The sequence below is a fragment of the Vipera ursinii genome (genome assembly GCF_947247035.1).
Source record: "Vipera ursinii genome assembly, chromosome: 3".
Lineage (NCBI taxonomy): Eukaryota > Metazoa > Chordata > Lepidosauria > Squamata > Viperidae > Vipera > Vipera ursinii.
This window is the reverse complement of record NC_139516.1, coordinates 132,945,049-132,966,558: the sequence shown is the minus strand read 5'-3', so window position 1 is coordinate 132,966,558 and position 21,510 is coordinate 132,945,049. Positions and strand designations below refer to the sequence as shown.

At 35.5% G+C, this 21,510-nt stretch overlaps 1 protein-coding gene across 2 annotated transcripts in view; it reads left to right on the top strand.

Annotated features, from left to right (window-relative positions):
• Nucleotides 1-21,202, top strand: part of CDH12 (cadherin 12) — a gene marked incomplete at its 3' end in the record, with an annotated part of 168,137 nt that extends 146,935 nt beyond the window's left edge. For both annotated transcript variants that reach the window (XM_083358386.1, XM_083358385.1), the window contains 5 exons: nucleotides 8,186-8,322; nucleotides 11,689-11,810; nucleotides 14,444-14,561; nucleotides 17,745-17,996; nucleotides 20,703-21,202. In XM_083358386.1, the coding sequence (XP_083214512.1) occupies nucleotides 8,186-8,322; nucleotides 11,689-11,810; nucleotides 14,444-14,561; nucleotides 17,745-17,996; nucleotides 20,703-21,202 (1,129 nt within the window). The remainder of the gene's footprint in view (nucleotides 1-8,185; nucleotides 8,323-11,688; nucleotides 11,811-14,443; nucleotides 14,562-17,744; nucleotides 17,997-20,702) is intronic.
• Nucleotides 21,203-21,510: the final 308 nt, after the last annotated feature.

The window sequence follows — 21,510 nt, the reverse complement described above, 5'->3', positions numbered from 1 at the left end:
CTCTTACCTTCTACCTTTCCCAGCATGTGGCCTTCTTCAGAGAGCTAGGTTTTCCTATAATGTGTCTGAAATACAATAATTTGATCCTGGTCATTTGTGTCTTGAAGGAAGTATGTTAATTGTTAATTCTGCCATATCTATTCTCATCACTTTGGATTTTTTGTATTCTTCTATTTCCAGTGCTTATCTCATAGTTCTTGTAAGGAATGTCTTGTAGGGTATCTTGTACTTTGATTCTTCTTCGAATCTGTTTCTATCCATCCGTTAGCATCTTTTAGCCTATCAGATTAGAACTTCGTTTTGAGTTGACAGATCTTTACGGAAATTTTCCTTTCTTTTGCATGTCTGTATACTTCTTCAGTCACTTGTTCATGTCATTAAATTCAGTTCTTGTCATTTTTATCAGCTCTGCGTTGGGAAGAAACTGAACTCTGTTTTACATTCCTCCCTAAATCTTTTCACTTTTTTTTTTTTTGCTTTGGTCTCTTCTTGAATTTTCCTGGTTTCTTCAGAAATTGCTTCTTCTGTTTCTTCATCATTTCATATTCTTTCATAACACCTTAAAGTTCATTCCCCATTTTCTCTGGCTCTCTTTCAATGAAGTTCAGAAATTACTGATGTTCTCCTTTAAACAGCTGTGTATGCCCAAAATGGGCTTTTCTTTTTCTTCTTTAGCTTAATTTGGAAATTGCACATAACAGTTCGTGATCTACCGAACTCATTTCCTGATTTCCTAAACCATACAATCCAACTACATTTTCTTCAATATTTCCAACTTTGGCATTCCATTCTGCAGTTACAAGAAGCATACCTTATTTCAATATTTTGACAAACATTCTCTTCTTCTGCATCAGTGATTGGATTATAAATGTGGATAATTGTCCTTGTAAAGGACTGTTCACAAATTGATATTATTCAATCCCTATTGCATTGTATCCAAATTCTCTTCTTGCTCTATTCTTCCTAACTACAAAACTAACATAGCTGCTTCTTTGCTTTCAATGTCCTGCATAGCGAACAGCTGATCTTCTGACTGAAAATGTGCATTCCGAGTGGACCTCAATTCACTGAGGCTTAAAATGTCAATGTGAAGTTGTTTCATTTCATCTTCACTGTGTTGAGCATGCCTATGTTCATGCTTTTGTGTTACCTATTCCCACTATGATTCAGTCTTTGCAGCTTTGGATTTTCTTTTCCACTGTGGTAGCACCAGTAGTTAGATACCCAAGAGGCTTTTTAATCTAGCAGCATCATAAACATCACTGTACTCTAAAAGTTGTTAACTTCTTCTCAGTTGCATATTGAGTGCTATCTGATCTGAGTGTCTGATAATGTAACATAATATTCTCAACAATGTTTATATTCTATCTCTAATGTATTGGCCTTATCTGTTTAAATCACTTGCTTTATGTCTAAACTGCTTGCTTAATGGCTGACCTACTTTTGTATGTTATGTAATGGTTGCTGGGCTGAGCTAGACTTGCTGTCTCCAGTCTGTTAAGTAGGTTTTGGGTGGGAAACTGCTACTTCAAATCTATTGTTCACTGCCTAGAGGCCAACCATATAAATAGCTGTGCAGCAGCTATTAGTTTGCTTCTGTTAAGTTCTGACTCTGAATAAACTTGTTGCTGTTTGAACACCTCGTCTCACTTAATGCCTTCAAGAACCAAATACTTAACACTGGCGACGAGGATGGGATGTGCTGCTTCATCGTAAGAGCCTGAAGTCACTAGGGGATGAGACCAGCACAGAGCCTGGCAGGAACTACATTCCTCCCCTCTGTCTGCCTAGCAAGCCACACTGGAGAACACCACGCCCTAAGGATGCATCCTAGGGCCTACGCAGAAGCCAGTAGCACAAGGCAATGTGAGACGCAAGCCACAAAGACTACTCACCATGGCGAAGGTCAGAAAGCTTGAAGAGTTTGACATGACACACCTGGAGAGATGGGCGTCCTACATTTCCCATGTAGAAAACTACCTCTGTGCCAACCAAGTCAGCGAAGGTGGGCTGAAGGCTGTGAAAGGCTATCCTTAATTCTTGAATTAATGAGTTGTTTAATTTTCTAGTTTTCTAGTTTGACTCCCTGCCCAAGACAGGAGTCCTTATACCATCTCAGACAAATGGTTGTCCAATCTTTTCTTGAAAACCTCCAGCAATTCACCCACAACTGTGGGAGGCAAACCTGTTCCACTCATTAATTTATTCCTACTGTCAGGAAATTCCACCTTATTTCCAGGTTGAATGTCCCTCTGACAAGCCTCCATCCATTGTGTCATGTCCTGCCTTTAGGTGCTATGAATAATAAATCAATAGTCTCTTCCTTGTGACAGCCCTTCAGGTATTAGAAAACTGCTATGTGTTTCCCCTGAGCCTTCTTTTCATTAGGCTAAACATGCATAGCTCCCTTAGCTGTTCATTGTATGATTTAGTCTCCAGACCCCTTATCATCCTTGTTGCTCTTCTCTGCACTTTCTCTATGCTCTCTTTTTTGAAATATAAATATTGTAGAGATGAATTAATAAAATATTGGACACAATTATTAAGAATGTGCCTACAGGAAAGTATTCCTGGAGATGACTCCCAGAAAAAGGAAGTTTGCAGCTTTGGAGAAGCACCGGTTATTCATTTCATTCTACCTGTTTTTGATAAATTCTGAAAATGCTAAACTCTTGTGAATATGACTCTCAGTAACAGCAAAGATGTAATTTATCAAGTAGTCCTACAAATAAAATGGGCAGGGGAGAAAGACCATGTACTCATTCCTAAGCTTCTAAAGAAAAAAATGGCATATAAATCTAATAAAATTTCCAGGCAGACAGACAGACATACATACATACAGACAGACAGACAGACAAACAAGCTAGTTTTTGTTATACTGTCTGTAAAACTAGGCAGAGCTTGGTCACCCATTGATTACATCATTAAAGGTAATATATTGCTATGTCTTCTTGTGTTGGTTCTGTTTAGTTTTGTTGTATTTGAATGTTTAATTTATGTGTTGGCCTTTGGCTATAATAATAAATTGATTGATTGACAGACAGACAGACAGATGTACTGTATAGGTACAGGTATAGGTATAGGTACAGATATAGATACAGATAGATGGAAATCCTATACAGAATTATCATATTGTCGATTTTTGTTGATTTTTCTGCATAGGATTTCCAAAGGTTTGCTTTTTTTTTTCTTCTCCCTGTCAGAATTACCAATGAAGCACACAACAGCCTACATGGGATTTTGAAGCAACTGCAGTGAGGTTTCATAAGAGCATGGTGCTTCAGTTTTGGGAGCCAGGGTTCAGAGGAGCACTTTTAACACTGAGTTAAGTGCAACAAATCCTCACATTTATAACTGCTGCAGAATCCCCAAAGTCATATACTTGACATTCAGGCATTTCAAAACTGGTAGTGTTTACAAAGTGTTGCAGTGATCCATAGTCATATGATTGGCATTTGTGTTCTTTAGATCACTATCTGATAACCAGAATCAACAGAGAACCAGCAATAAAATCACAAATTGCAGTTGTGTGATGTCTCACATAATAACACAATGATTTGCTGAACCACAGAAGCAGAAGTGATGTTATAAGTCTGGAATAGTCACATGATATTTTGCTTAATGACATGGTGCTCAGCAATGAAGTTGCTGGTCCCAGTTGCAGTCAGTGAGTGAGGATTAGCTACTTTCACACAAATAAAACTAGATGGTTCTATTTCTCTGTATAAAAATGTTTTAGTTACATACTTATGCACAGTACAATATGTAGTGATACTGAAATGATTTTTTTTTAAAAAAGGATTGTAATTTTCAAAATTTTTAAGCAGTAGCCAGTTTATTAAACTGGTTTTGCTTATTTATTCCCTGGTATAACTGAGGGACAGAAAATATATGCAGTTCTTAGTTAATGATGTGTTAGACTTCACTACCACATAAGGTTTATGTCCCTAATTTAAACTGAAAATCAATGAATAGATGTAGGTAAAATCATAAATTACCTTCAGACAGGCTTGTGTGATTACAACTTCTGAGTGCCTCTTAACAACCATTATGCTGTGTTAGCTTTTAAAGATCTAGTTTGTCTTGTCAGGGTAAATAATATGTTGTGTCAGTTTTGAAATATTTTAAAAGAACAACCTGCAGCGTAGAATGGGAGAAAGAGGTAGAAAAGAAATAGGTCTTTAGGAAGATAATATGCTTTTCTCTATGCAGTCACCAATATAATATGCTGCGCTGTGCAATTTCATTGCAAATTAATTCATTTTCTCTCAGATACTTCCCAGACACAGTTTTAGCCTTCGCAATGCCTATTACACTGATCTATAATCCACAAAACAAAGGAGAGAGAAACAAGACAATAGATCTCTGCTTTGTACAACAGATGGCATAAGTCCAGAATGCAAAACAATCAAAAACAGTACATGTTAGCAGGAGAAACACTAAGTCCTTAGAATTTATTATATTCTATAAGCGGCAAAGTCTTCCAAATCTGTTAGCTTTGTCATACGAGAATCAGAAGATAATAGCTAAATGACAGTGGAAAGGAAACCCACTTATTTAAAGAATAGACAAAAAAAGGAGAAAGTAGTTTCCAAAGGTGATTAAGAATGCTGGGTTTATTTTTCTTGTTTGGGCAAAATCAAAACAGTTTCAAAAAAAAAATCAAGCATTAACTAGCACAAAGCAGTCAGGATTATGGAAATAGAAAAAAACCAAACACTGGAAGAAGAGCAAATGGGATAGATGTAATTTCAAAATGAATGTAACATGTTGGTTATATATTTTTAGACTTTAGGGTAATGATCTCTACTATTTACTGGCTTGTTACCCACTTAGAGTCAGATGAATGGTAGCAGTATAAAAATATAATATAATAATAGAAATGAGAACTGACTTATGAGGAAAGTGGCCTATAGTTTGTAGCTAAAAAAAAAGTGAGAACAACATAGATCGCATGAGGGCTCTTAATGCTTGTCAGGAAAATATCTTGATCTTGAAAACTAACAGTAAGTTCCCAGGTAGACTTACAGTAAGCCAATTAAGACAGATTCTCTTTGAATCATTTTGTTCTATTGCCTTTTCTTTGTCCTCTGCCTGATTGCAACAGCTTTTCATGCCTCAGTGCAAGTTGGATCCTCTGGTCTTGAACTTGCTAGGTTTTATGAGTGAGCTGGCTGCATGGAAACTTAATTTTATTCCTCTCCCATTCTCAGTATGTCTGTAGTAGGGTATGCTGGAGAGAAAAGGATGTCAAAATCTTCCTTTGTATATTTATTTTGTGATTCAATAATTTATTCTTTCTATTTGACCAATTTATTTTCATGTATTTGTTCCATGCTGATAAGTCATTCTTGTATCCAATCTACATTAATTCAGGACTTACCCATTCTTGGAATTATTTCTTTTTATTTAACCATACACAATACTGAACTGTTACATTCACACTGAATTCCACTTAATTTTATGTTTCTCTTGCCATCCCCAATTCTCAGTTCCATTTATCAATTCAAACACCCTTACATAAAGCAATTGTCTCTTCTTTTAACATTTGTCCTTCCTTTCTGTACATAAAAGAGAATAAGCTATTCACTATGTTTCTGCCAACACTTACAGATCATTTCTCCACCCATTCAGTCAAAATTCTATGAAAGTACATAAAATTATCTGGGTTTTTTTTTACCAGTTAAGTATAACTTAAAATCATTCATTTCGTTTTTCCTATCAAATGCTATTGCCTTGGTCTTTGGTATATTATTTTTTAAAAAATCCATGGCCCTTGTTACATTATTCAGTTTAACATTTGCAGCAAATCATTTGGATTCACAACTAACAACATGGCTGTACTTAATACAGGCAGTCCTTGATTTATGAGAGATTGCTTAATGACCATTTGAAGTTACAATCTCCCTGAGGATAATTCCAAACAAGATTCAAAGTGCCAAGAGTTGCCTGCCTGTGGTCATATGACCACAGTTGAGGCATTTATCTACTAAACTACATTTACACGGTTTGCATTTATTTTCAGTTTTCAGCAAAACTATGCCCATAGTGAAGGTTTTTGGATAGTACACCCCTTGACAACTCAGGTTAACTGGATTGGACTTAATGGGCTCTTGTAATTGAACCTGGCAAGATGATCAAGGTTTATATAAATACAGTTCAAAATTATACTAAGCTGTTGTATGATTGATTTGCTTTTGACTGTACAGTCCTAATGTTATGGTATGTAAATTGTGGCTTATGTCTCAATGCAGGGGTCCCCAACTCCTAGGTCATGGCCTGCTACCAGGCCGTGGCCCATTTGGAACTGGGCCATGTGAGCAGTGGGCAAACATACAAAAAAGCCCAGCTCTATTTGTGTGGAACCATCCTCTCTCCCCCCACCACTTCCGCTGTTGCCACCGGTCCACAAAGCTGGAAAGTTTGGGGACCACTGTCTTAATGTATCATGTGAACCCAGCCAAATTTGCTTTGTTCTTGAAATAAGCTAAATTAATACATTGTGTGAAACCAATCAGAGTCAGATGCATTACTGTTTGTTCTTGGCCAGGACATGTTAAAAAAAGGGGGGATATCAGTTATGCAAGCACAAATGCTACCTTTGCATTTTTCACCTTCTTCACTTTAAGTGCTCTTGCTCCTAGCTCATAGGTTGATAGAATTCTATTTTTTTTCTCTCAAGGGTTTTTCTCATTTAACCTTAGTAACTTGTCTGCAAATACTTTGTTCTTTAAATATAGCATGGAATAATATCACTGCAACACCAGCATTTCATAACCTATGACTCTGTATTGGCACACATCTATTTACTTGCTTGTTGGCATTTATATTAGCTTTACTCCTATAAACATTTATTTAGGATTACATTAAATGGATTCCAGAAGAGACATTTCAATTTTCATGATTAATAGTAAATCACCCAACTGAACAAAACTAAAAAAAAATCCACATGACATACATTGAACTATAAAATCTCTATATTTATTTTGCTTTTATTATTATTTAAAAGGAGGTTTATAAACTGTAGTCCTCTGTTTACTATGCACGCACATTTAACAATTTGCTTTAGCAAAAATAACTATTCTTTAATAAACATAGTTAATAAACTCTGATTCTGTTCCTGAATAATCTCTCACTAAACCTGGGCTTGATTTGAATAGTATTATGTTAAATAATGATAGTGAAATATGTTACAATTCTCTGCAAGTTTGCCTTTCACAAGTCATCACCCCTGTTATCCTTAGTTGTTGCTGTTTTTCCTAGTATTACACTCAAATGCCATTAGAAGCAATACTTTGCTAAAGTCAGCCATTAATCTTTCAGCAACTTTTTTGATACCTTTTTTTAGTAAAACTATTCTTGCCAAGTTTGCTCAGTGCACAGATCCCCTGCCTTTTTCAGACAGCCTCTATTATGTTTCATTTAAAATACCTCCCCAAAATAGTGAGTGTGTGTTTATTTCTTTTCCATTTTTGAAATAAAAATATCTTAGGTATTCCTGGAGCCCTAGATCAGACTGACTTATTTGTTGCTTGAAATGTTTACTCGGTTATTTGTTTCCAAAGAAACAAGTCTATGCCAATCCTTAGATTTCCAAATAATTAATAACATGAGAATTCAATTTACATGAAAGACTTTTCAAAATGATTTTTGTTTATATTCCATTAATATCACTTTCAATCAATAATTCCAATAAAGTAGACTGAAATCTACAAAATAATAACAAAAACAACAAACAGCAGAAGCATACTGGAAAATTCCTGCTAAATTAGGAAAAAAAAACATAAGAAAAGACAGCCAGTAAAAGTGTTCAAATTGTATTTTGAAGCAGCCGTAACCAAATTACTGACAGAAAAAATGTATTCTAAAAGTTGGTGATCTCTCTGGGGAAGAGAAAGGCTGTGGAGCTGCACTTAAGAACACAATTCTGAATGCTTTTATTGGAAATTCAATTAAAATGTTTACATATTCCCTGATATTTTTTTCTCTCAAGTCTATCTTTCATTGTTTTCAATTTAGCCTTCTGACATGGTGTTAAAGCAATCATTGCTTCTTTATTACAAAGCAAAGAGTAGAATAAGAAAACCATTTAGATGCACCAAATGCTATTATTATAAATGATTAGAGGCTGTCAACTTCTATTGTTTCTTCTATTTCCTTCCCTCTCAACCTTCTGCATCTGCAGGTACTTCATAGACTGGAAGAATAATATGGATAGCTACTTTACTATAGATGGAATGGAAGGAACTATTGCCACAAATGAGTTACTTGACAGAGAGAATACTGCACAGTACAATTTTTCAATAATTGCAAGTAAAGTTAGTAAGTACAATAGAAATGGGATAGACATCATTTGGGGAATTGTCATTGTTATATTGTTTGTCCATTTTGATGAAATCATTTGGCAAAATGTCCTTGATTTTTTTCTGTTGTCTTATGAAATAGAGCACTTCATAATACTTCATTCAGCAGATTTCCTATATTTTGGGCAGATTCCTAGGGATCTTTTAGGGATCAGCGTCAAATAATCTATATTTTTTTTGTCAGTAGTTAGCCTCATTCACTATAGCATGATTCCATTCCTAGAGTTCTCAGCCCTGAGGGGGAAAAATATTTCATAAGCAGCTAAAATTACAGACATGATTTCTCTTTCTCCTTGTGTGGGACATAAAAAAATAGGATTCCTATTAATTTTAGTGGAAGTCTGAACTTTCATTCACTTGCCTCATATCCAGTGTGCTATAGTGTGTCTATAATTTGGACTAATGTGTGCTTTATATTTACCACTAGACTCCATTTATATAGGTTATTCATTCTCTGAGAACAATCAAGACCTCTGGTTTTCAGTGTAAAGTAACATGTGAAGCTCCAATTGCAGGTAATGAGTGGGCAGGGATAGTTTGGTGTACTTGTTAGTTACAAATGTAGTGCAAGAATAATTGTAGAAGCAACTCAATAAGCATCAAGTGTTTTATCCTACTGCTCACTAGAGTCATTAGAAATAGAGAAGCAAGCATAGACCATCTCTTTATCTATGTCTTTATCTCTGCTCTGTTTTCCCTAAATGGAAGGCTCTTAGACTTTCAACCTGCTTCCTACAGGAAGACAAGATGTCTCTCTTTTTTCTTGTGTTCAATCTTGCAAGCTTGGAAAACTAGGCTTAGTACCAGGGCATGTGACTTCATTAATACATTTTACTTGTTCTTAAATATTTGTGTCTAGAGATACATAAAAGAGTTTAATTCTACATATAAACTTAACAGAAATCCTAGAGAATGAATGGAAGGATTGTTCCTCCAAGGATTGCAAAAAGTACTATTGCATCACAAGGGAATCCACTGCCATGTGGACAATTATATGGACAGAAGGATGTAGGCTTTACAATGAACAAAGAATGTATATTACAATTAGGTGAACTGCTTTCCTTTCAGACTAGTGGTTTAATCCACTGTTTTCCATTCTGCATAAAGAGAACTCCCTTAACTGCAGCATTATGAGTCACCAGCTGTTTGTTTCCAATCATATTTTAACAACTTTAAAGGTGTCTTTTTTCTTCTTTGATTATTCTGTTTAATTAAGTTTCAATCGTCTTTTTTTGTCTTACATGGGGGGGAGGAGACTGGTATGTGACCCTACAGTATAATGAAACAAGCAGGCTTCCAAGAATAATTTTTGAAGAGATTTCAGTGGCCTTCTAAACTTGTATAATTACTGATTAGACATTCTGAGTATGGCATACAAAAAATAATCATAACTAAATACACTGGATATGTATCATGGTTATGATTAGTAAAACTCATTGCTTACAGTGGGATTTGTTCTGAATATGTTTTGCTTGAGTCTGCCTATTATTGTTTTTAAATATTAAAAACATAGTTAAGTGAACAAAAATCTAATTCAAAACACCTTGATGGAGACCCTGGTTTCATTTTTATTTGAATCTCATTCATACAAAACATTAATAGAAAATCTGTATCGTGCATATTTTCTTTCTATTCATCAAATAGTCAGTTCTACGTCATATTATAATATTATTTTTCTGTTCAGTGAAGGGAGGTGTACACATTCATATACTCAGGGATGTGTAATTTGCCTTCCTTGTTTATGTTTTTTTTGTATTTTAAAAGTTGATTATTTGTATATAATTTCTAACTTATTTTATATAAGATTTGTATAAATCAGGGTTGTTGCCCTTTGATAATGAGAAAACTAGGAAAAATATTAAACAAATAAGAAATCATATGAATTTATTTAAATCAAATTAATTAAACATATGTATATAAAATGTCATTTCATTTTTGGCCTGATCCAATTTATTTACTGCAGTACAGTGTTCCTCTTATGTAAATATAGCACTCAAGCCAAAATATGTTCTGCATCCCTGCCAGAATTCATTTTGCCTTAACAGCTTATTACACCTAATTGTAACCCATATACAAACACCTGGGGACACTTAACTTGTATCCAGACAATACTGCTGTAGTAAAATCTGGAACATCACCCCTGATGTTTAGAAACATGTATTAACTCCATCCAGCTAAAGCTGGGTAGCCCATCTAAGTTTATTTTTCTCCATCCAAGCCTTAACAGCTTCCAGACACCGATTTAAACATCTACAACATCTTTAGTTTCATTTCTAAATCTGACTTGGGGAAAAAAGGATTACGCCACCATACTCTTTATTATGTATCACTTCCTGAAGTCCAGAATCACAGACTCTGTCAGGAGCCAGGATGGGTCTATCTCATTCATGCTGCTGAATATATTATTTATAGTGCTACCTCATTCTCATCATTAATTGGTTCTTGGAGGCACAATGAGTACCAAAAATAATGAGTATCAAACAATTTTTTCCCCATAAGGAATAATGTAGTGAGTCACAAGGCAGCCAATACTGGTAACTTCTAGCTTGTGCATCAGGTACCAAAAATGATGAGTACAGGGACAAAATGTTCACGTCGAAATACACTGAATACCAAATTCGGTGAATTTCAAAGTAGTTGAGTACCAAGGTACCACTCTACTTCCTCAGGTTTCGTAAACTCAAAATAATCCTGGTTGAAATACAATCAGGTTGCCTCATTCCCCTTGCTTGTCTGTGTTCAACAGAATAGTTGTGTAGAAGAAATTCATTTGTTTTCTTTCTTAGTTTGATATTCTCTTATTTGAGTTTGGTCATGTCATCAGGATCGGTACAATCTCTTTAAACACTAAAGCAAAATCATATAAACATTATAGTTATATATTCCAGGTATTCACTTTAAAACTGACGCGTAACTGAATTGCCTTCAGAATATATGATCTGCATATGATGACTTTTATGTTTGTGGAAAACTGTATGTTTGCCATGCATAGGTATGTTATCTACAAAATGTGATGATAGTTTGCTTAAGTCTTGTATGTATATGGTTGCTTAATCCTAGACCCCTGGTTATTTACAGTACTTTATACAAAGAAGAATATAATTCCTGCATAAATTATACACTGTAAATGTTTACTCAGTTCCTGCAGAACAAAAAACATGATAAGTGCTTTCTAATAAATATGACAAATTTCTGTGCAGTCATTATATCATTATCAGTCACACTCCATTTCGTGTGAGAGATTTAATATTGTCATAGTGCCATTTAATATTGTCTACGATAGTACCAATATTTCATGGCCTATTTTAAAATTATTTTCTTATAGGCAATCCACTCTTGACCAACAAAGTTAATGTCATCATAAATGTCCTGGATGTCAATGAATTTCCTCCAGAAATTGCAGTACCTTATGAATCTTATGTGTGTGAAAATGCAAGGCCAGGACAGGTATATTATTCTTTTTTTAATATTAGATGCACAGTCTACTATATGTGGATATAATCACATACAGTATAATGGCTAACAAACTATAAAAACTAACATAATCTCCTTGAAATTCTATCATTTACTGTTTTATTTATATGCGTATTACGGTAATCACTGGTTCTTACAGCCTAGTAAATTATTTGGGAGTCTATTATTCAGTGATAAAAATGATTTTGTGTATTGGATATTTTGCCCAGGCATAAAAGATATTATGCCATTTCATGTGAAAATTTAGAATTTGCTCTCAAGATTCAACCACCAATCTAAAAAAAAAAAATGCCTAACACTGATTTGCCACAACTAAAAAAACAAAACAAAAAACCCAGATCAATTTCATTAATCCTGTATTGCATACTGACAGGGAAGGGTAGTCATATAATTGTTTATGTATGTTCACATAATAATTTCCCAATAGAACTAGGAGCAACAAAAGAAAAGCAAAAATCCATTAAAGACCAGTGAAATAATGCTTCAATTTTTAAAAGTTTTTTGACTTAGTTTTATGTTTAGCTACTCATGTTCCTTGCTGGGAAATCCATAATCCAGATGCTAGTACAGAATAGGTTGCCTTTTGTGTCTATAGTTAATTAGGTTCTCTTAATGGAGATGGCTAAAAATAATATCCTTGATGAAGTCTGCAAATTATGGGCTGTCCAGTGGGAAAAAAGACATTCAAATATCCTGGCTGAATAAAATTTGGGGCCTTGTGGATAAAATAATAGGATATTACATTGGGTTCAGAAACAAATAGAAATATTTCAGAACTAATGTCTATAAACCACATGCCAGTCTCATTCTAATTACTATGATATGCAGTAGTTGATAAATCTATATCGAACATGTTAAAGTGCTCTAATGGAAAGCTAATTAAGACACAGCAGATCTGTGAATATATCCCTCTTGCCAAGAGGAGGCTTCAGTACATGACTAGCTGTGGTTATAATAGACAATTGGTCCTGTAAAAGAAATATTTTGTCAAAGAGCATTCCCACCTTTATCATTCATAAACAGTATAATTTGAGCCAGGTTAAGCTATATCACAAACTGGCATATCACCTGGTGAAACTAACCTTATTTGGCTTTGGAGCCTCAGTTTATTTATTCAGACCTAATCCATTATTGCATCCAGATTTCTGTAGACAAAAGAATCAAGATAAAAGGTGAATGAAAGCTAAATGTCATGAGTGATGAAAATCAACCCAAGAATTTAAGGTAGTAGCTTAATGTAATAGGACCTCAAAATTCAGCAAAGAAAGGCTGAGGCTCTCATAAAAGATACCCCAGTTCCCACAGCAGACCAAAAATACAATAAGTGATCATACAGACAATCACTGAGAGTTCTAAATGTCTATGGAGATTCTCAATCATCCAGGTCATGGTTTATATTTTTTTATCAGGTCTACACTGCATACTCTTTGACCTACCAAGTCAAAGATACTCCTATCACATAAGAGAGCCCATCAAAGACTTAATAAATTTCCTTTTTAATGCATAACTGAGGAAAAAATAGAGTGTATCAATTATCTTTACACAATAATATAAATTACTTTTTTGCATGGGGATCAAAGTTATTCCAAGTTGTATCAGATTATTTTTTTGAACTTTAATGGAAAATGCATTCATTGTTCAGCACATTAACGGTGGCTCTTCAAAAGATATATTCAGCTACTATAGAATGAGTCTTCAGACAATCCCTGAACCTAGTTTGTGTGAGTATAAGCTGTTTACCTTGGAACCAAACCTATAAAAACTATAGTTGCATTGTCAGGTTAAGAAAAATGTTAGGCTGAAATATACTCATAGTGATAAAGACAACACCTTTTAGCCTGTTATAGTCCATAATTTGGTCCTGTTTTATAAGCTTTGCCCAATAAAATGTAATGTTCCAAATCCCATAGGCTCTGATAGCTTTTTCTTGTACAACACTGTAGCCCAAAGGATACCAGATACTCTCCTCTGTATAGACCATACATTATTTTTAAAGATCTGTTTCTGGAAACTGCTTGAATGGGATTTGTCCCTTTTATGACATTTGTTCCTGTGACAAAATGCTTAGAAGATACAGTAGATGTGCAACAGCAAATGTCCAAAACAATAAAAAGATTGGCATCAGAATGGAACATTGCCAGGCCTGGGCAAAGAAAGCTTACATTCTTGCCATACCATCTCTCTCAGAACTGAAGGCAGAGGACAGTCTTTTATCATATCACTAATGACTTGAAATGGTTGTCCAGTCTCTTCTTAAAAACTTCCAGTGTTCATGCATTCACAACTTCTGAAGGCATGTCATTCCACTGATTAATTGTTCTAACTGTCAGGAAATTTCTCCTTAGTTCTAGGGAATGCTCACATGCAACTTATTGCTAGAGATGGATCATATTGCAGAATAATGTCCTTTGAGATGTACATGTACATCTGCTAAATAATTATTATGTTAAACTACATTGGCTGGTCTTGCCCAGCTTGTTAAGATAACTGCATTTCAGCTTAGGGTTAATATCTCACTCTCTGCTTCTATTGCATTGTTTAAGTACAAATTAAGTTCTTGTTTTATTTTCATACATATTTTTTTTTAAATTCCATTGTGGGTTTAGGTAATTCAGGTTATTGGTGCATCAGACAAGGATTTGTCTCCTGCCGGGCAAAAATTCTCTTTTCGACTGTCTCCTGAAGTTACTACAAAGCCCAATTTCACAGTCCACGACTTCACAAGTAAGTACTTCAAACAGTTATAAGGACCAGTTTGTTCTATCAGTACTCACCTACAGTTGTCTTTTTTTATTTATACATGTGAAGTTGAATTATTTCAAAATGTAATTGTTTCTCAGCCAAAAAAAAGAAGCATTGTTTTTTATAAATGAAATGCTTTGCAGGCTGGCTTTAGTTCTAGTTCAAATTTTTAAATTTAGCAGTTGGATTACAGTAATTGTTTCCCCTGTACTATGAGAAGCTGTGGGCTAATACGTTGGGCATGAGAAGGGTCTTTTTTTCAGGAAGAGGGACAATTGTGGCAATTTCCCTGAGTGTTCCACAGTGGATGAGGCTGAAGGAATATCTTTGAGGAGCAGGAGGAAATGCTGCAGCCAAGACAATGGTTAGGTTACCTTTAGAAAGTATCTTAGGCTTTACTCTCCCATAATTCCCTTAAAGATGGAGGGAAGGAAGAGGCACACTCAGACTGGAAAAAAATCTGTTATGGTAACTTTATAATAAAATTAGCATTATCATTCATAACTTTGCTTTTTAGTCTGGCTTATCTCAAAGGTTTACCTCAAAGGGCTGACCTGTCTGGTTCACCTCAAAGGCCCCATCCACAGTACTGTAAAAGAATCAGGCAGATCTTTTTTTTTTTCCTAGTCACTCTAGGCAATAAAACTAGTAACATACTGTCAGTACTTATTTTAGAATTGTGCTTTTTCTGAATATTCCTTTCTTGAATCTTTGGTTTCAATTGGCATAACAAAAATGGACCTAGGGCGCAGTGAGAAGGAAGTTGGGAAGAGAATTTGCTTGAGTTTTATCCCTTGCCTTCTCAGAATCTTCAAAAAGACAATAACACATATATTGATCATGAAAGAGTGATAGTGACAATGGCAGAAATTGCTCACAGAGCATGGGTGTCTACAGAAGCTTCCTGCTTTCATCCAAATGATGCAAGTAGCATTATACCACCCCTTTGGGGCGTGTATGCATCATCATAATGAACATACAAAAGAGATGGGCCTTGTATCCAGAATCAGAAAAAGGAAACAGAGACAAAGTTTATTGTCCCTAAGATTAGAGCCTTGTTTCTCAACCTGTTGGCTGGGAACTCTGGGAGTTGGCATCCACATATCTTAAAACTGCTTAGATTGAGAAACACTGGTTAGGCAGGATCCTTTGATAGCAAGCAGGGTTCTAAAGACTGTATACTATACAGAGGAAAGCCTCTTGGCATAATAATTGCAGGGAGGAACAATTGTTCTTTATTTAATCTTTTCACTATTAATTCTGTGAAAAAACAAGCAAGCTATGCCAGAAGCTTGTATCAATTCTAGCTTCCCTGGGTTTTGAGTATTGCCGGAAGAAAGCAATTTGATTTAGGGTGAGGAATTTGCTGGGAAAAGCTATGGAAAATTAGGAAGGGAATTTAATAGAAATTAATATTTTTTCAACCTGCTTTTTCTTTTTTTCTTTCTCAATCCTCAAACACCAGTTTTTTTGTGGTGGACACTACAAAAAATTCAGTTTGCTTCTCTGCAATTCTTTTATTACTTTTTATTACAATAAAGTTATTTTACTTTTTAAATGGCTCTAATTATGCCACTATTATCCCTAAGCCCACCCCAAGCATTCTGTGTTCTTGTTTCCTAGAGAAGAAATGGCAGCAAGAAATATGAGGAAACATCTGAGGAGATAGATGTATTACTCAAAATCCTGACCTTGAATTCTCAAATAGCTTTCTTAATTCTAACCAGAAGTGTGATATTTAATGTTTATTGACAAATTAATTTGATTTATCCTTTTGTTAAGTGCTTACTGACTTTATACTTCTTCAAGTAATGAAGAATCTTTTCATTTCTATATTTCTTATTGGAAATAATTCATTTACTAAACGTTTATACATTATTCACTGAAAAAATAGGTACAGTATTTATGTACTGAAAAATCCTATTTGAAAATCATCATGTATTAATGGCGTACAGTATGTCAAGTCAAGTTGCTTGTGGGAGTTTTCTTAAATATCTTTACATGGATGGGGAAAATCTTATGCCTTTTGAAAAATGTGCCTCCAGTGGAAATTAACCAAATAATGAAAAAACCATTATTTTATTCCCTACAGAGCACTAAATGGAAATCAAAGCATTTGAAAAGCAGACTTGGTAGGGATAAGGAAACAAGACACAAGGAAAATATGGCATTCCTCCTTCTTGTGATATTTGTGGCTTTTCTCATTTTTACTATACTCTGATCAGCTTGCTGTCAAACTAAGATGGGTTGTGTGGCAAGAGTTACAATAATTGTTATTTGCCTGGGGAAGAAGGGGGAAGGTTGCATTATCTTCTGTCTTATTTCAATGTGACACTTTGGGTAATGATACAATGGAGGACGCCTGTTAAAGCACAGGTGAGATTGACATCAGCTCTGAATCTCCTCCTCTTCTTTCCCTCCCCTTTAATGTTTAATAATGTAAAGCGTATAATGTGATGGCATCCCAGGGCAAATTTCCACCTTATTTAGTTGCTGCTCACAGAGAAAGAAGCTTGCAACCTGTTAATATTACATCCAGTTCTATGCCAAAAATATCTTTGCTATTTTTTGTTAATCATTCACATTCATTTTATTGGAAAAGAAATGTATTCCTTTAAAAGGAAAGAGAGAGAAAGGAGAAGGCAAAGGAAGACTTTAGAGTATTCTGCACCATCCATGGTTTCCCACACTTCACTTATATTCCTAGGGAAACATGTGGAAAATCCTCATGGTGAGCCTTTCAGATCGGGATGTTGAGGAAGGCAAAAAATAATAATAATGAGAAGATGAATATTAGAAAAATGGCAGCAGTCGTACCTTTCAGCACTTTGCAATAAAAATAATAATATTTTTTTTTAAAAAAAAACATCCATATTAAAGTGTTCTGGGCAGGGAAAAACCAATCAAACCCTTTTTTTCTGAGCACAAGACCCCAAGAATAATTTGTCCCAGGATGAATCACCTTATTCATTGTGTGATGCTGGATGTTAGTAAAATAGAGAAAAAGTAAAAAAAGCTGACAATTACACATGAGCCATATAATGTTTTAGGCCCTTCTCCAGAAGTTATATTTATTTATTTCCTGCATTTTCACAAGATATCGCGCTCAGTGCCATTTCTGAACCACGATGATAATGAGAACCGTAACTCAATCCTGTTTTTCAGACAACACAGCAGGAATTGTAGCTGGCAGAAGTGGTTACAGCCGCCGACAGCAAGAGTTCTATCTCCTTCCAATTGTCATTGAAGATAGTAGCTATCCCAAACAAAGCAGTACAAACACAATGACAATCCGAGTTTGCAGATGTGACTCTGATGGCTCTGTCCTCTCATGTAATGCTGAAGCAATATTCTTGCCTGTTGGACTCAGCACGGGAGCATTGATTGCAATTCTGTTGTGCATTGTTATACTCCTAGGTTAGTACTTACCTATTTGCATAAAGTAAATTGTATTACCATAGATATTTGGAGTTTCCCCCCCCCCAGATGGAATAACTGTCAGATTGGTCAAATGAAAAGGTTAGCTGGATATAAACAACTGCTTTCCACCCATTTCCAGATGTTGAGAAATTTCATCAAGCAAAGCCCTGACCTGTGGTTTGAATGTAGCCCTCCTTTGAAATTTGGGAATATTGCAATCAGAAATTTAATAAGCATTCTCAAATCTTATTGAAACATTATAAAGGTGAATCCCACACATATGATAACCACATGGAATGATGAAGTGTCACCTTGAAAGTTCTTGCTGACTAAATTTTAATTTCAATAAACATCTATCATCAAGGAAACTTCCATCATCAAGGAAAGACACAAATTAACCCTGAACCCCTTTTTATTATAATATATAAGATTATATAAATCATAAGATAATATTGAAATAGGGCTACAATAGTGGGCTGCAATAGTACTGGAAAACCTTTGAGTCATTGGGCTAGCATTTTCTTTTTGTTTGTTGTTACAATTTTTCTTTTGAGTTCTGCACTAATTTCTTTGAAGTCTGTACTCCAGGGGTAGGCAACCTTGACTCTTTTATGACTCGTGGACTTCAACTCCCAGTGGTCATCACTAGTATTCCTGAGCCATCCATGAATTCTGGGAGTTGAAGTCCATGAGTCATAAAAGAGGCAAAGTTGCCTACCCCTGCTATACTCAAATGTACAATATTTTATTTAATTTCTAAAAATACCATTATTTAAGTGTGGTCAATAATCACATAATCACTTATGAATAATATTTCGGATGTACTCACTGGGCCCATCTGATGATGATTCTTCTGACCTTCACGCATAGAGAAGAGTCAATGAGAAGTATTTAATTATAAAAAATGGAAGTGAAATATTAGCGAAGAAGGATAGGGAAATTTCAGAGAAGCTGAGGGAGATCTTTTCCATTAATTATCTTCATGCAGAAGATAATGCAAACACTCACCTTCCATTCATTGCTTTTGTACAAGTGGTCTGAGGTTTTGTACAGGATCCAGGAAAGAAAGCTGGCTATTTTAGAACTGATGATGGAAAGTTTGGTAATATCTTTGGCAATGTCATTGTTTGCTCATGTATAATATGACAGTTAATATATTAACCAGGGCTGTAGTTCTTGCCTGAAAACAAGCCTCTCTGAAATTCATGGGATTTACCCTATAATAGACCATAACTCATAGGGATAAGAGCCTTGGTGGAGCAGTGGGCTAATGCCTCCTTAAGTAACACCAGCTGCCTGCAATTAGTGCAGGTTCGCATCCCACCAGGCTCAAGGTTGACTCAGCCTTCCATCCTTCCAAGGTAGGTAAAATGAGGACCCAGATTGTTGGGGGCAATTAAGCTGATTTTGTAATAATGCTGCTTGGGGTGTGTGTGAAAGCCCTAATAAGCAGGCATATACATAGAATGAAGGCTACTGCTAAGCTTGTAAGCCGCCCTGAGTCTTCGGAGAAGGGCGGGATATAAATGGAATTAAAATAAAAAAATAAAAAAATAAATAAAATAATTTGTAAGATTATATGGTTTAGTAAGCCTCCTCATTTTTCCAACCTCTTATCCAGTCTTTAATGCAGATGTTTAAAGAAAGTTTAAAAGATTCGGCAATGGCCATTGAAAACAAGAAAGCACTCGTCTGTACAAGAGACTGACACTGAATTAGCCAACGGTCTGTTAGTTTCCTTCAGTGCTTGATGGAGAAATCTCCTGCATTACCTCTCTGACAGTGAAGACAGAACATCAAAGAAGTATCCCATATGTATATCAGAAATACAGCACAGCTAAATGGTTCTATACCTACTCCACATATTCCCACCATATGTTTAGGAAAAGAACCAAGAACACTTCTTGTCTTGAAGTGGGATAATTAATTGGGTCTCAGTTGGCATGAATGGAGAAAAAAAAAAGCTTCCTTCAAAATTCACATATCCCTTCAACATTTCACTCTGGAGAGGGAATCCATTGGATTTAGTTCACGGTGGTTCCTCCATTGTGGATTCTGCTCTTCCTCTAAGGGGTTTGCTGAAAGTAAAAGAGCTAGCAGTTCGTTAATTTATTTCATTTTATTGGCTAAGTGTAAACCTATTCCCAAGAGAAAATGTCTCTTGGCTGCTAATGTTTATTGTAAGCAGTGGTGGGATTCAAATATGTGAACAACAGGTTCTCTGCGTGGATGCCGCTTCCGGAAGTCCATTCTGGGCCTGGGCAACAAAAAATTAGCCACCAGTTCTGCCAAAGTGGTGCGAACTAGCTGAATCCCACCACAGATTGTAAGGTTTCTGAGACCCAAAATAGTAATAAAGCTTTTCATCATCTAAAGAAAAGCAGTGACCCTCTACAACAATAATTCAGATCCTTATGAGAATTTATCCTGACACATTAAAAACAGCAGGAGTACTCTCCTCTGATACACTTTGTGTATATGTGTGTGTGTTTGTGTGTGTGTTTGTGTGTGTGTTTGTGTAAGATGCAAAATAGAGGTGCACTTTTCAGCGTAGCATTAGCACTGAGACTGTTCCCCATCTTGGTACTTTAGATTAAAAAATATTTGGAACTGGATTAGTCAGATCTTAGATCATAGAAGGTGACATGAAGTTGATTGAAAAAATCATTCCCAATTGATTTCCTGTTTTCTCTCTTGTTGTAGTTATTGTGGTTCTTTATGTGGCCTTGAGACGGCAGAAGAAAAAAGACACCCTAATGACCTCCAAGGAAGATGTTCGAGACAATGTCATTCATTATGATGATGAAGGAGGGGGTGAAGAAGACACTCAGGCTTTTGACATTGGGGCTTTAAGGAATCCCAAAGGAATCGAGGATAACAAAAGTCGCAGGGATATCAAGCCAGATGCTCTCCGCTTGCCTCGCTCAAGACCACCCACAGAGGACAACACAAATATTAGAGACTTCATAAATCAAAGGCTGAGAGAAAATGATGGAGATCCATCAGCTCCCCCTTATGATTCACTAGCAACTTATGCTTATGAAGGAAATGGATCTGTAGCTGAATCTCTTAGTTCTATAGATTCTTTTGCAACAGAAGCAGATCAGGATTATGACTATCTGAGTGACTGGGGACCACGTTTTAAAGTCTTAGCAGAGATGTTTGGAGAAGAAGAAAGCTATAATCCAGATAAAGTCACTTAGCTGGAGGTGGAGGAGGACCATGAAGGAAAAGTAAATCCACTAGTTTTACACACACACACACACACACACACACACACACACACACACACAAACAAACAAACAAGCTTTATAGAACAAGTATCATTGATTATAAGAGACAACAGCTGTTTCCAGCAAATTCCTTTATTTATCATACCACAGATCTTGGTTTACTATTTTTCAGGGGAAGAATGTTCTTTGACTATCTTTTTTGTTGTTGTTGTTTTGATGGTAGAGGCTGGGTTTAATTTAATTTAATTTTTAAACTTTCTTATTTTGAAGTCACACTG